The 16,615-nt window shown below is 36.1% G+C and overlaps 1 protein-coding gene across 5 annotated transcripts in view; it reads left to right on the top strand.

Moving 5' to 3' along the window:
* Nucleotides 1-16,615, top strand: part of VPS13C (vacuolar protein sorting 13 homolog C) — a 207,616-nt gene that overhangs the window by 14,407 nt on the left and 176,594 nt on the right. For 3 of the 5 annotated variants that reach the window (XR_007910408.3, XM_051822342.3, XM_051822344.3), the window contains exons 2-6: nucleotides 710-753; nucleotides 4,121-4,163; nucleotides 7,711-7,806; nucleotides 9,481-9,582; nucleotides 13,407-13,469. Coding sequence is in view for 4 of the 5 variants with exons in the window: in XM_051822342.3 (XP_051678302.3) it covers nucleotides 710-753; nucleotides 4,121-4,163; nucleotides 7,711-7,806; nucleotides 9,481-9,582; nucleotides 13,407-13,469 (348 nt within the window). In the remaining variant the exon portion in view is untranslated. The remainder of the gene's footprint in view (nucleotides 1-709; nucleotides 754-4,120; nucleotides 4,164-7,710; nucleotides 7,807-9,480; nucleotides 9,583-13,406; nucleotides 13,470-16,615) is intronic. The other 2 variants (XM_051822343.3, XM_051822345.3) reach the window with 1 other exon arrangement.

Below are 16,615 nucleotides of genomic sequence, written 5' to 3'. Positions count from 1 at the left end.
GTGTTTAATTTGAAACTGTTTTTATTAACCCAAGTGAAATGAAAGCATGTTGCTGAAGTTAATGTATTAGTACGGGTGTCTAAGTAGCATGTCACCAAATATAGATATAATGTTTTAATTTGTGGTATGTAATAGCTACGCCATGACTTTAGTTTGTACATCATCTGACTAGGTTTCAAGAAAGCTGTACTAAGTAAAGACTTTAAAACCATAAGCAGTAATCATGGGGAAGGTGGGATGTTTGTAGCCATAAAAGACTAACCCTGTGTTCCTAAAGAAAATGTTCATTGATGCCATAATTAAGGGAGGAGTCTTGAGTTAGTCGTGATTGCTCTGTCTGTCCTCATGTTTGTCTATGTCCTTCTGCTGAGATTTTGCCTTAATTTTTAAAAATTTGGGGTTTGTTGGTGTTAAAGTTCTTCAGTAAAAGGCTCCCAATTCTTCCTCATTGTGTATCTAAACGTTAGCCAGTTTAAATATGTGGGAATTTCTTTCACATTGGACTAACCTGAGTATACCATAAGTAATAATTGTTGCCCAGGTACTTCAGCTGTCTTGGCCAATAGCCTCCAAAGTTCTTCAAGAGTGCTTGTTCTGCATTGTATTCTTAGAATTAGCACAATATGTTTGTGTTTGGTTTCTGATTATGACAAGTGATGCTAATAACTGGTGTATTAATGTTATATTTCCCCCTTTTTCTTTTGTAAAGGAAATGTGGCTTTAGATAATCTGCAGATAAAAGAAAATGCTCTGGTAAGTTAACTATGCTAATAACTCAGTTAATTTGGTCAACTCCTAGAAACGCGTGGTTACTCAGCATCTGGTACCAGGTACCAGATAAAGAAATTGAGTCACTCCAAAATGGATTGCTTTTTTAACGACTTGTCCTTGGAAAATCTTGAGATTAAAGATGTAGATTTTTCCTGTAATCATCAAAATAGTATACTTTGGAAAATGGTGGTAGTTTTTTTTGACCTAATTTGTCCAGCTTTATAGCTGATGTTTTTCTCACAGAAATGCTTTTTTTTTTTTGAGTAATCTTCACATCTTTTTCAAGTAAATAAGGGCTTGATGTTTAACAGTTTACCTAAAGAATAACTATATTTTTAAGAAATGATATATTAGCAGTCTAACTTTATAATACTATGGTAATATCAAGAGCTAAAGTAGAATGTTATCAACTCTTATTCCAGAAAGTGATTTGTGTCATTTATTCTTGAACTAAAAACAAAACAATACACTCCCTCCACCTCCCTGTTAGGTTTATATTTAGTGTGTTGGGCTAAATTTGAGTTACGAAATCACTTAAGTGTGTTTATTCTTTAATATTTCATGTTTCTAATTTCTAGTTTGGTAATTTCTTTGAGCATTAGTTTAATCATTTTTGAAGTAAAGTTAATTATGAAACAATATGATATCTGTGTCTGTGGTTTGAATAGGATGAGAAGCAGAGCCTGTCATATAGTATGTGCTCAAAATATTTAAATTTTCTTTTCCTTTCTTTATATAGCTTGCTCCAACTTTTAAAGTTTTATCCACATATTTATTTAAAAAAAGGTTTATTTGTTTCATGAAGGGCAGAGTTAGAGGGAGAGACAGAGAGAGATCATACATCTGCTGGTTCACTCCCCAAATGTCCACAATGGCTAGGTGTGGTCCAGGCAGAAGCCAGGAACCTGGAACTCCTTCCAGGTCTCCAAGTGCTATCATCATCATCATCTTCTTTTTTTTTTTTTTTTTAAGATTTATTTATTTATTTGAAAAGTCAGAGTTACACACAGAGAGAAGGAGAGGCAGAGAAAGAGAGAGAGAAGTCTTCCATCCGATGGTTTACTCCCCAATTGCCACAATGGCTGGAGCTGTGCTGATCCGAAGCCAGGAGCTTCTTCTGGGTCTCCCACACAGGTGCAGGAGCCCAAGGACTTGGGCCATCCTATACTGCTTTCCCAGGTCATAGCAGAGAGCTGGATTAGAAGTGGACCAGCTGGGCTTGGACTGGCGCCCATATGGGATGCCGGTACTTCAGGACAGGTCTTTAACCCGCTGTGCAACAGCACCAGCCCCTAAGTGCCATCTTCTGCTGCCTTCCCAGGTGCAGTAGCAGGGAGCTGAATTGGAAGTGGAGCAGCTGGGACGCAAATGCACTCACATGGGATGTTGGCTTTGCAGCCAGAGGCTTAACCTGCTGTGCCACGGCCAACCCCATCCACGTATTTAGAATTTATTTAGATTTATTTATTATTTATTATTTATTTAGATTTTATTGCTGGAGATTGGAATAAAGCCCATTTTTATGTATGAAAATATAAGAAGAAAAATATACGGGCCGGCGCATTGGCGCAGTGGGTTAAAGCCCTGGCCTGAAGCGCCAGCATCCCATATGGGTGCTGGTTCTAGTCCCGGCTGTTCCACTTCTGATCCAGCTCTCTGCTATAGCCCGGAAAGCAGTAGAAGATGGCCCCAGTCCTTGGGCCCCTGCACCGCGTGGGAGACCTGGAAGATGCTCCTGGCTTCAGATTGGCGCAGCTCTGGCCTTTGAGGCCATCTGGGGAGTGAACCAGCAGATGGAAGACCACTCTCTCTGTTACTCTGTCTTTCAAATGAATCTTTAAAAAAAATAAAGAAGAAAAGTATAAATAGAATGTGGTGACAGGATATATAGCTAACATGCTTAGAACATATTTGAATTTATGATAGCCTTATATGAATTTTGGTTGTAATTAAATATCATAAAATATTTTATAATTTATATTCTCCATTAATTCAAACTGGCCTCCTTTCCCCCCTTTAACTAAGATGGTGAGGTTTTACTTTTGATGTGGATTCTTCATACTTATTTGGTGTGAAAATCATTTTAGGAGGATTGAAATGGCTGTGTGAGAATTGTGTAGTTTACAGTTTATATCCTGTACAATGTGAATTTTCTTGAATTTATCTTTCCCAGGAAAGGAGAGCTGTTTTCTTACTGCCAGTGTAGATCTTATTTTTTAGTCTAAAAAGACTCTTTACGTGTTTATTTTATTTGTTTGAAGGGGTAGTGGGAGAAGACACACACACAGACACACACACACAGACACACACACAAGCAGGAAGATATAGTGTGTCTGTGGGCTCACTTTCTAGATGCCCGCCTGGCTGTGGCAGATTGAAGCCTGTAATTCAGACCGGATCTCCCACATGGGTGACAGGGACCTATGTATTTGGACCATCATCTACTGCCTCCCAGCTTCATCAGCAGGAAGCTGGAATCAGAAGCAGAACTGGTACTTGAACCGCGGCCCGTCAATATGGGGTGCAGGCTTCCCAAGTGGTGCCTTAAAAAGACTTTTTTTTTGGGGGTAAAAACTGTTAGTATTTTGTTCAATTCTGCTTCAACTACAGTGCCCAAGTAATGAGATAATCTGTCAAATTGATTCTTATACTAGTTACTTGAAGCACTGTGTTGCAGTAGCCACGTTTCCATGGTACAGCAGAAAGTCTGTACCTTCTGATTTAATTTTCAGTATTCTAAAGAATTACGTGATCATTATGAATTTTGCTTGTTTAGTACTCTATGAATAAAAAGCTACCTGAACTTTTAGTGGTTTAGGATCTAGATAAGTGAACATTTATCATTTATTAATACTTGCCTATAATGCATTTAAAGGAAGTGCTAATTTGATAAATAATATATTGGGAATACCTTTTCTTATGAATTATTCATTTAGAAAATATTTGAGAGAAAATTATCAGTTTTCAACTAATTTGTGTGAAATAATTATTAGTTTTCAACTAATTTGTATGAAAATATTCCTTTTCCTATTTTAGTATTTTAGATAAGCAGTGTACATCTGTAACTTAACTGAGTTTCCATTACTTGGCTTATTAAATAGCTTCTTTGTATATACTTTTTATTTTTTCCTATTAATTTTCTTTTTTTGTGACTTTTTGCAATGTCAAAGTTTAAGTTAATAAAAGCTCTTTTATTTGCCAAAAGACATCATTAATGAGTTAGTCCAACGTAGAAAATTTATTTTTTGTTTTTCATTAAAGATGAGTGTATTTGAATGATTATACAAAAGTGATCTTTTGGAGGGTTTAATCATTTAGTGTTTCTTTTAAATTTTTTTTCCTTCTGAAGAGTGAATTGGATGTTCCTTTTAAAGTCAAGGCTGGCCAGATTGGTGAGTATCTCACTCTTCATTTGAATTGTTCTTGGTCCTTTTAGCTTTTTGTTTTGCCTGTGCAATTTAAACTAAAGAAAGCTTTTTTAGGTTGGCGAAAGTATGAAAGATTTTTGGCTCTTACATTAATTAGCTCTTGTGGACTTGTAAGTTTAATGTATATTATATGATATGTACATAATTTGGTTTTTTGACAGGAAAGTAGAAAATTTCCCTCTAAAATTGAATGACATTTAACCACAGTTATGTGCTTGAGGCTTTGGTTCTATAAAATATATCCTTAATTTCAGAACTGATATGCAAATATAGTATTTCTTTAATATGTGAAACTGTGTAATTTGCAAGCTCTAATAAATAAAGTTTAAAATGTAGCTTTTCCCCTCATGCTTTGTTTAACCATTTTTACTTGCCAAACTATGCAGCAGTATGCTAATGGAGGATATTTCTGGGTAAGTATGAAGTCCTTTTGTTCTTGCAGCCAAACTCTTGTACTAAGACCATGTACAACCAAGCATATGTGTTTGTTAAAGAAATTGTTTTATGGCAGATTTAATCCACAGAGTCCTTACAACTAGTCCATGCTAACTTTTACTTTGTTGTTGCTTAAGTATAAATTATACCCCAGATAGCTTGCACTTCCTTTAAGAGTTTTCACTTGTGTGACAGCCTTCCTCTCACCCCTGTCACCCTGCTATCTCACCATGTCACTTGCCTTCTTCATCTACTGTTCTGTGTTTCACCACAGTTACATCTGCTGGGGTCCATGTAACATCACATACTCATCTACATGTCCTTTTAATGTAAAGAAACATTTTCATGTCTCTGTTCCTTGAAACAGGAGACATTCCCTCAGACTGAAAGCAGCTCTGGGGAGTGAGCTCTCTCTTGTTTGCTGAGTAGTTCTGAGTGTGTTGATGATGTTTAACACTGTTCTGAAAGTATTGTTTTGGCTTTACAGGGTTAATTGAAATCCTAGAGTGCAGAAGTTGCAGCCATTATTTCATTCTTTTACAAACTTTGAAGTATTTATGTGCACATGCTGTGTGTGAGACTGTGTTGGTAGCTGTGGGAGTGGCAGGGGTGAATATGTTATCTTTGTCTTTAGGGAAGTTATAGAGATCTACAATTAGGACATAAATTGATGTTGTATTTCCAGGATATCGGATGAGTTGTAGTTAATTAAAGGAAATTTGCATTATTTGTTATATTCTTGCACCTAGGTTTATATTTGGAAGGAAGTTTTCTTATGGTTCAGAATTTATTCTTTTGATTTTTAAAGTATCCTAGGAGTTTAAAGCTTCCAGGATTACTCATTGAGTTATGAGAGGCTCATTACGTATAGGGATGCAAAGTGTATTTTCTTTATGTTTATCCTTTTCCTGGTTTATGGAGGATTTATATTAGTTATTAGATTTCTGCTTACCTTAAAAACCATACCTACCTGTAGAGTCAGTGGATCTAAGTAAGTACAAGCATGATTTGATTTTCCAAGAGCTGGACATTTTCGTAGATGTACATGGGTTATCCTTTATTTAAAATTTTAAACATTTTATGATCTACAAAAGGAGATAATAATATAATCACTAAATTCTAGGATGCTTTTATGGAGGAGGAGGGGTGGAGCAGGGGATAATGAATTAGGATAGATAGAGAGAAGAAAAGGTTTAGGAAACAGAATCCTTTCTTCTGTGTGCTTAAATGGACATTTCTTTTTCTTTTTTTAAGATTTATTTATTTATTTGAAAAAGTTACACAGAGAGAGGAGACGCAGGGAGAGAGAGAGAGAGAGAGGTCTTCCATCCGATGGTTCACTCCCCAATTGGGTGCAACAGCTGGAGCTGCGCCAATCCGAAGCCAGGAGCCAAAAGTTTCTTCTGGGTCTCCCACTCAGGTGCAGGGTCCCAAGGACTTGGGCCATCCTCTGCTGCTTTCCCAGGCCATAGCAGAGAGCTGGGTCGGAAGTGGGGCAGCCGGGACTCGAATCGGTGTTAAGAGGACATTTCTCATTTTTTTCCTGTATTATACTCATCAAGAAAGACATCAAATAAATTTTGTTAGCTGATACTGAGAAAATTATGAATAGCACTCATTATAAATATAGGTGGTACGCCCTGTAAAATTTTCATTTATGGAAGTTGACCTAGAAGTATACCGATTTTACCTCTAGACTCCCCTGACCTGGGAGCCATTTAAGAAACTCAGCATGTTTACAAGCCAATGAGAAATGAAATTTTTAGTGGTGAAATAATTTGATGTTTTAACCTGGGGACTAGACTCTTAAGACCTTTACATGGCTATCAGGTGACCCAGAATGTCCTTCCTTAGATTGCATTGTCCTATTTCCTCTTCAGCTTGTTGTATTGTTTATCAGTTCATTGGACTCTGTCTTTTCATTTAAAAATACCATTGTATTTAGGAGTTGTCACATTTATTCGTGTATTAGCATGACTTTGTTGAATCACTTTTTTCTTTTAATAGTTTTGATTAGCAATACTGAGGGGAACTAAAGTTTTTGTAGCGTTACTATTCTAAATTATGATGAAGGGATTTTATTTTGGTACGTGGGAAGTTCCAGGGCTAGGAAAGTCTGGACAGAATGATTGTAAAACTCTTGAGGCCAACTGGGGCATTTGCTCCTTGGCAATTTAGAAATAGGGAATACCAGAGATTAGGAAAAAGATAAAGAAAGAAATATGGGAAGAAATTAAAGTTGATTTTGTCCATTTCAAAATATAGCTGTCTTCTCTCTTCTGCCTGACAACCTTTTCCTTAGAAAGTCCCAGACAGCTTGGTAATATTAGTGCCATAGTTCATCTACATTATGAGTGAAAGTGTTTGAGTTTTCATTTCTGAATGAACTGACATTAATACATTGTTTCCAAGAAAATGTGTTGTGCTTTCCAAGTGATTTATAAGCAGATATTTGGACTGTAACTGGTCTGAGTTGCGTGTAACTTGTAACACTATTCATAAAACTATTCATACACATTGCCTTAGAGCCATCCTGGTGTGGCTGGGCCAGTTTGGCATACTATGGAAGTTGTTCCTTTGGGACCCTCCTCGGTGTCGCTGCTTCAGTTCCAGGAGTCGTGCACAGGCATTGTTTCACAGTTCATCACTGGAGATTCAGTTGTTGGTGTGGGCAGAAGAGCAAGTGCAGCATTCAGATGTCATGTGCTGAGTTCTGGTTCCAGCAGCCACACCGATGACTGGGTAGAGAAGCAGTTAGTTTAACCTCACTGGGACTGAGTGTCCTTTTTATCAAAGTTGATACCTACCTCATTCATCATGTAGTTTTGAAATATTAAATGAGTTATAGTTATCAAAAAGTTTGAAAACTATAAAGCACAATCTGAATACTTACAGTAATATTATGTGGAAAGTATTTTTATGAGCTTTAGTGATGGTATTTTTTTTTTAAGTTTTATCTGAGTGATATATGTACTATGTCCAGAAAGAGTTTTGTTATACTTTTTCTCTTAATGGGGAGCAAGAAATTTATGTCTTCTTGAGAAATCAAATAAAGGTTGAAATTATGTTTCTTTAGATAAATTAACTTTGAAGATTCCCTGGAAAAACCTTTACGGAGAAGCAGTTGTTGCAACCCTAGAAGGATTATACCTGCTTGTTGTCCCTGGAGCAAGTATGTTTCTTTACGTGGTAACCATTCAGTGACACCATAGTGAAATTAAATTGTTACTGGGTTAATTATTTTAACAGAAGATTGAAGGTAATTTCAGTAAACTAAATTATAACATGTAGGCTTCTTACGTACATTTGCAGATGTATGCACATATATATTGCCACATTGGTATATAAAATATTTTTACATTATTGTTGGAACAAATACATTCAATCGGTTTAAAATTTATTCTGTTTTCTAAGAGTAATTATTTTGCATCTAAGGCTTCCCGTTTAATTGAAAGGCAGATTTATTGTTGGAGAATTACATGAAATTTTAAAAAATATTTCAAGATTGGATTTTCCTGTTTGTTTTTTTTTTTTTTTAAAGCTTTACTTATTTATTTGAAACACACAGTGATAGAAAGAGATGGATAGAGTTCTCTCATATGTCAGCTCACTTCCCAAATGCCCACAACAGCGTGGGCTGGGCCAAGACGAAGCTAGGAACCTGGAACTCTGGTTGGGTCTCCCATGTGGATGCAGGGGCCCCAGCACGTGAGCCATCTTCACTGCTTTCTCAGGCACATTAGCAGGAAGCTGGATTGGAAGCCAGAAATTGAACTGGTGCTCCAGTATGGGATGCAAGTGGTTACTTAACCCTGTGTGTCACAGTGCTGGCCCCAAGATTGGATTGTGTTGCTTCTGATTTGGGACAATGTTTTCTCAACAATGATGTAAACTACTTAATTTTTTGACTTAGAAATTATAGTATTTTGATTTTTAATGGATGTCTTAAACTAGTGGTTTAATATCTTTAGATTTTTTTCATTATAAAGAAAATATAATGTTAAGAAAAGTATAGATGTTTAAGGGAATATTACTTACAATTTCTCAATCATAATACAAATGCAACTTTTATTTTTATGTTTTGCCTACCAAGTCTTTCCATGTACATACTTGATTTTAAGTAGTAGGTATCACATTAAATATACAACGTTGACTTTGCTTTTTCGCTTAATATATGTATTTTGGGTACGTTTCACAATTCTTACGGTGATTGTGGCAATTTTGAAAAGCTGTGTGACAGTCCATGGTGGCCTGCCTACAGTGTTTTGCTATTATAGTGAATACTACAACCTCCCCTGTTATAAATTGTTTTTATTCTTTTGCATTATTTCTGCAGAAGTGAGATTACTGTGAAATGACATGTATATATATGTACATACATATACATGTACATATATATACACATATGCACATCTGTATTATTTTATGATTGTTGATACATATTCCTGAGTTACAGTCTACATTGATGCCAGATGTTATTGGATGTTAATTTTTTTGAAGTTACAATTTCCACTTAGAGATAATAGCTGGCAATACTCTGATTTTTCCTCTACCTTTCTTCAGTGTCTTCCTCTTACCTGTCTATGCTCCTCCCTCCCCTTTCCCTCGCCTTCTTTCTCTCCTTCCTTCCTTTATGATCTAAGTTTTATAAATCCATAGGAATCACTTGACTAAATTTTTTAAAAATTAATAATATAAAGAATCTAAAAATATTTTTAAGCTCATACAAACTTACCTATATTAAATGCACCCAGTCATAATGAAGCTTAACTTTGCCTGTGTGTTTATTTACTAATTCTGAGTGTTTTTTTTTTTTTTTTTTTTTTTGTGGGTTAACACTTTTCAGGTATTAAATATGATGCTGAAAAGGAGGAAAAATCCTTGCAGGATATTAAACAGAAAGAACTTTCCCGAATTGAAGAGGCCCTTCAGAAAGCAGCAGAGAAAGGTACAGTGTTTGTATTTTATAGAAATTTAGATAGACCTATATTGCAGGTACACTTAATGTCTTTTATAGTATGTTTTCATAGGCCTCCATAAATTGTACTTCCAAGGAAAGAATCTTCTGTAAAAATGATATCTCAAAATACTGTTTGTAAATATTCTGGTAACTCCTATTTAGGAATAATTGCTTTTTTCTGATGTTTTATCTTACTGCCAGTAAGGTACTTCACATTCTTCTTAACCAGCCATTTTTACTATGCTACTTCCAGAGACTTTCCGGATTTTATGAGTTACTGCAGACATGTGTGTTTTTGCCACAGTTTTACAGTCTGTTGTGTGTGCATCTCTGAAGTTAAGCATATTACTATTGTGAGCTGATGTCTAGAAGAAGTACTACTGTACTCCTAGTCCTAGCTCTCTCTCCTTTTATTGTATAGAATATTTTAAAAAGACTTGATCCTGCACATTTCAGTGGTTTAGCATTTTGATTTGTTTTAATTTTTGTTTTTATATGAAAATAAATATGATTTAATTATCTTAAATTTTGATTTATGGAGCAAGCACAAGGATAATATGAAAAAGAATAGCTTGTGCAGTGATGAGTTGAAGGACATTTCTAAGCATTCTGTTTATTTCTCTTTTTAAATGTCAAATCGTACTCCAGTTGCTGATTGGGGTATAAGAGTTATTAGCATTTTATATCTTTTTTGGTCTTTTATTGGCAGGTGTACATATTTCTATGATGAAGGAAGGTGACCTTTCTTACAGGATAAGGTGATTGTTGAGTTAGAAATGACATAAATTATATTTAGACATAACAAGATTTCTTTTTTTAAACTTAGGCTGCTGACATTTAATTAAATTAGTAAGAAATCTATCATCTATCTTAAGAATTGTTTACTTATTAAAGTGCTTTACCACTGATTCTGATTCTTTTTGTCTCAAGTATTTTTCTTATGCAGAAGTATTAATTGTTTCACGTAAAGTTATCAAACTACTCCTGAACTAATTAAAATCAGAGGGTGCCATAAAGGGAGACATTTTTTAAAAGCTTAAACTTTTTTTCCCTTTCTCTGCACACTTGAGCATATTTTTTCTTTCTGCTCAGGTTGATTATATTTGTAGGAAAATAATGTTGTTGTATCGCTTTTTTTCTGTCAAAGCAAGCTGAGAATGGTTTTGGGACAATTTTTATCTCTTTTGGTAGTTGTCAGTTTGATAAATTGATAATCTTCCATATGCATTTTTTTAAGAATTATTTATTTATTTGAGTTACACAGAGAAGGAGAGGCAGAGAGAAAGAGAAAGAGAGAGAGAGAGAGAGAGAGAGAGAGAGAGAGAGAGAATCGGTCTTCCATTCGCTGGTTTACTCCCCAGTTGGCCGCAGTTGCCGGAGCTGTACCAGTTCGAAGCCAGGAGCAGCTTCTGGGTCTCCCACACGGGTGCAGGGGCCCAAGGACTTGGGCCATCTTCCACTGCTTTCCCAGGCCATAGCAGAGAGCTGGATGGGAAGAGGAGCAGCTGGGACTAGAACCAGCGCCCATATGGGATGCCGGCGCTTCAGGCATTGTCTTTACCCCCAGCAATTTTTTCTTAACTATTTAAACATACGTTTGATAGTCTTGAGTTTATGTAAATATTCCTTTAGTCTCTGTGGATATTAGTTCTATCTTCATATAATGTTCATGTGAATGATAAAAGAGAACCCTGGCTTTTAGATGCTTCACATTCTATGATTATTAAGTTAGTTATTATTTTATAATCATATTTTATTATCAGACTTACTAATTTTCTTTTATTTCTTGATTTTAAAAGCACAAAAACACCATTGTACATGTATAGAGACTTAAGTAAGGGTAAGAGGTAATTCAGCTAAAGCAGTAGGTAATAAAAATGAAAGAAAAATTCTTTTTTTTAAAGGCTATACATCTTTAATTTTTAAATAAATTGCTTATTCTAATTCTGTTTCTTTTCACCCTAAATTCACCCCTCCTCATTTTGTTATAATATGCATATATAATTTTTGGCCAAGTATTGTACAACATTTATGTTATTGTGACAGTATAATTATTGTTCCTTGCAGAGGCCAAAGATTTACTAAGGTTGTGTTTTTTTTTTTTTTTTTTTTTTTACAATTTTTTGCTTTTCTTGAGTGTGTAAGTGCTTCTTTTTATATTTCTTTATTCTTCTGGGTAAGCTGCATGAAGTGTATTAAATGAGTATGAATATTATTTTCTAGTTGTTCACATCTGTTGGTGCTCTCCCTGCCCCCTTTTTCTTGGAGCTCTACCTTTGAACAGATAGCTTTTGTGCCTGCTACACAAATGTCATCCTGAGGCTGGTCTTTGTAGCTTTTCTGTGTTTAATTCTTTTTTTCTTAGTTCACTCCTTTGTTTTGCTGAAGCACATGTAGCCACTTTTAAGAAAAGAAGGACTGTATATAATTATGAAAATTCTCTCACGTATGAATATCTTTGTATTTTACTTCTACACTCGTTTGATTTGTGTGGAGACAGAGTGCTAGGTTAATAATTAGAGTTTTGAAGGCAATGTCTGTAGCTTCCAGGTGCATTTCAGAAGTTTGTTGCCAGTCTTAACATTGTTGGAAACACAAAGATTAGAAAATCTCTGGACCCTATTGTTCAAGACCTCATATTTTAATAGGCACAATAAAATATTTGCATAATACTAAGCAGAGAAAGTGTTGCTTCCCGTTGAGGAGGTGCAGAATGAACACAAGTTCAACCAAAGAGATGAGGGCAGGCACTGAAGGTATATGTTTCAAGGAGGTCTCAGAGATGGGTATACCAGAAGAAAAGAGTGCATTCCAGGCACGGGGGACAGTGACCCTGGAAAAATATAGACAGTCTTTGGGAAACAATTAACAACTAGGGAATTTGATAGAGAGTAGTTGGATATAAGGCTGGAAAGCTAAGTATAGGCCAATTTTAAGAGATTTGGATGCTCTAATGATGGTAATGATAATGGCAGTGATAGCAATTGACATCTTTTGAACTTTTACTGTTTGCCAGTCATTCCTCAAAGTGCTTTATGTGAGTTAACTCCTTTAATAGTCCCACTCCTCTGATACTGTCACTGTTCCCATTTTACAGTTGAGAACAGTGAGAATTAAATAACTTGTTCTAGTTCACACAAGTAGAAAATAGTGTAGCTGGAATTTGAATCCAGTCTGGCTCTGGATCCATACTCTGAACCCTATGCAATAGTGAGGAATCACCAAGTTTTCTTGTCTTTGAAAATCTGGGAAGTAACATGATCCAAGCTGTGAATTCAGGTAAACTTGCATTGGTGTCTATGCTAAGAGGGAAACAGAAGATGGTGCTATCTAACCTTCATTAACAAAAATGGGTATAGAAGATTAGGAACAGATTGCACTCAAGATGAGATCATTTTAACTGACTCTAAAATTAGTGTAAAATATCACAGTAATATTTTTAGTCTTAAAGTGGGCAAAATAGGCAAAAAGAAAACCAAACTGGAAAATTTTTACTGTGTTTGACAATTAATCAAAGGTTTCATTGAAATGTTAGCCCACATTGATTTTGCCTTCCTTCTTAATTTGAAATTTTTGTTAATTATTAAAAATTTTTAATATTCTAAAAATGAAATTTTATTTGTTGAAAGAGGGAAAATGATGTCACTGTGAATATTTCCTTAGATATAAATAGTTTTGGTGTTGCTAAATTGTAGTTGTCCTGTTACTTGAGTTCTAATTCTTTGAATTAAGTTTAGGCATGTTTTACATGTGAAATTAAAGGTGTCTTTTAAATACTTTGCGTTTTGGTTATTGCTGCCATGCGGATGCAGGCGCACATTCAGGGGAGTTCATATATGGCTTGGAAAACTTTGTTTACAAGGACATCAAGCCTGGTGGGTATGCATGGTTAATTCTGATCACCTACAGAAAATTGTGTTCTTTTCCACGTTATGTTTTCAGTCTGGTCTGTTTGATGATGTGCCATCCTTGTAGAAAATATGGAAATGTAATTCACGTTTCCCTCCTGACCATCATTTCCTTTGCCTCTGCAGTCATTCATTCATTCATTCGCTGATATTTGTGTGTCTTGCAGCAAGCACGGTGCTGGATGCTGGGTGTCTGTGGGGTAAACAAACATGATTCACTACCTTTGTGAAACCCAGCTTGATCCCCAGCTAACTTTCAGACTGCCTTTTTGATTTTAGCTCCATACTACAGTAAGAGTCTCTCAATTAAGCAATTCCTCTCTCGTAGCAGGTTTTTTTTTTTTTTTTTTTTAAGATTTATTTATTTATTTGAAAGAAAGAGTTACACACACAAGAGAGAGACCTTGACTGACCAAGAGATCTTCCATCTGCTGGTTCACTCCCCAGATGGCTGCAACAGCCAGGGCTGGGCCATGCCAAAGCCAGGAGCTCCATGTGAGGGGTAGGGCCACATATACTTGGGCCATCCCCTGCTGCTTTCCCAGGCCATTAGCAGGGAGCTGGATTGGAAATGGAGCAATCAGGACATGACTGGTGCCCATATGGGATGCTGGCATCTAGTGGTGGCTTTACCTGCCGCCCACAGCAGTGGTGTTTCACCTGGCCTCTGCAGTGGTTTTTGAAAACTCAGAAAAACCAAGTGTTTTCTTGGAGACTTTCTTTAGAACTTCGATGGGAGGTGCTCTTCTGAGCTTCTTCTCATATCTTGCCTGATTTGTTTTCTCTGCAAAGTTGCTTTGAGGGCACCCCTGGTCTACTGTCCTGTACATTGCATTTTTTCAGCTTCATAGAAGGCTAATTGTTTTAGGATTCACAGGATTCTTCCTAGTAAGAAAATTCTTTCCTAGTGAAGAAATATGCCAAATACATTAAAATAATTTAAAATATTTTCAGTAGTGATTTGATCTATTAAATTTCATGTTCTGTTTAACAGTTCAGTAACTTAATCACACTTAAAATTTATTTTGATAAAATGGCAAGTGAGATTTTTATCTGGAAATTTAAACCATAGACATCATATTAGAATTCTGTAGTTAGAAGCTTCTTTAGTAGGTAGGTTCATTATGACAAGCGGGACTAGAATTTGCATGGCTTTTTCATAGCATTAGGTGAAATTACCCTGAAAGCAGTTTCTCTTCTGACAGATCTGCTCATTTAGTAAATGTGTCTCACTTCCTTCATTTAATATGAAAGCATGGAGATGCTCACGGCTCATTATCCAGTTTTGTAGGTTATAATTGAACGAGCTGTCTGAGGTCTACTAGTACACAGTATTCTGTGCACCAAGAGTTAGAAAGCATCAAGCATTGCTGTGTGCTGATGTTGGTGCCTCTGGTCCTACTGTGAGTAACCTTCCTCTAAGGTACACATGAATTCTAGTGGCCCATTCAGGTATCTCAACAAATTCATTGAGTGGCAGCAGTCAGAGATAAATATATAGGAAAACCAAATTCATTCAATTCCCTCACCCCCACCTTTTTTAGGGTATCCTATCCTGGGTAAATGTTGGTGGTTTTGAGATGACAAGGGTTAATTTCGTTGATGGTGTCTACATGCCATTGTCTGTAGGACTCAATGTGTGTTTCATGATCATTTCCCTTTTGCAGTTTCTAGGTGTCTGTTGCCTAATTTGGTGTCAGTTTTTTTTTTTTTTTTAAATACATTCTCTAGTAGCAGTTCTCAAAGTTGAAGCTTACAGTAATAAGATAGTTTGTTTTTTCAGTTTTCTCTCGTTTGCACTGCTGGTGTAAACATCGGTGTGTAAAATTGCTGGCTGTCCTAGCATGCCTGATTCAAGGTAGCAGAGTCTAACCGCGGCAGTAGTCTTTGTATTTTCACTGCCATGTACTCACAGGAAAAACAAAATGCCACCAGCCAAGTGCTGGTTTTACTTAAAGGTTTTCTTGATGAAGTAGGGAATTTTTAATTTTAGTTAACTTCAACTCTTGAACACTTAGCTCTTTACTATTCTGTGTAGCAGCAGAGAAAGTATGCATAAAGCATTTCTGTATATTGAAGTAGAATGATTGTTTCAAGGAAAGGTGTGCAGTTTGAATTTTGAGCTAGTTGCTTTTCTAGATGGAAAACAATTTCTACTTGAAAGAATGACTGACAGACTGTCATTATTCTGATTTGGGCATGTGGAAGACACTTCAGAGAAGCAACCTCAATCAACAGCAACTAGCAATATTTGTTGCCAATTATAGAATTTGAACTTATTAGGAAAAATTAGAATTTCAGAAAACTGTTATCTGTCACCTTGAGCCTGACAGCTTGTCAATACTTAAAGACTTTCCTGTTGAGATTGATGGTGATAGTAACAAGTACAACTTTTAATACTAAACAATGAAGTGACAACATTTGGAAGATTTGTGTAATTCAGTTGATCAGTATTTCTGTATTACCAATGAATAACAAAAACTCAGGCATGTATAAAAGTCCTATTTAAAAGATAGTGTAGGGCAATTTTAATTCGGGGTTGAAGATTCATTGGTAGGGTGTCATATTTCATATTGTAACTAATTTTAAGAAACTACCACTTGTTGAGTTTGAATGTAATATCCATGATTACATGAAAAGGCTGTGAAAATGATTCTCCCTTTTCTTATTACATATGTGTAGGAAGACAAGATTTCCATCAAAAATTTAAAACAGCATATGAGTATCTTAATAGGTTAATCCCTGGATTGCAAATCCATGCCACTTTTCTCACGACAACTTTGTGTTAAGAAAATATACTTTTTTTAAAGATTTATTTATTTACTTGAAAAATTTACACAGAGAGAGGAGAGGCAGAGAGAGAGAGGTCTTCCATCTGCTGGTTCACTCCCCAGATGACCACAATGGCTGGAGCCATGCTGATCCAAAGCCAGGAGCCAGGAGCTTCTTCCGGGTCTCCCACATGGGTACAGGGGCCCAAGGACTTGGACCATCTTCTGCTGCTTTCCCAGGCCATAGCAAAGAGCTGGATTAGAAGTAGAGCAGCTAGGACTTGAACCGGCGCCTGTATGGGATGCTGGCACTGCAGGCAACGGCTCTACCCATTATGCCAG

This window comes from Oryctolagus cuniculus, chromosome 12 (assembly GCF_051225735.1).
Source record: "Oryctolagus cuniculus isolate XC-2025 breed Fujian yellow rabbit chromosome 12, ASM5122573v1, whole genome shotgun sequence".
Classification (NCBI taxonomy): Eukaryota; Metazoa; Chordata; class Mammalia; order Lagomorpha; family Leporidae; genus Oryctolagus; species Oryctolagus cuniculus.
This window is presented reverse-complemented; position numbering and strand designations above follow the sequence as displayed.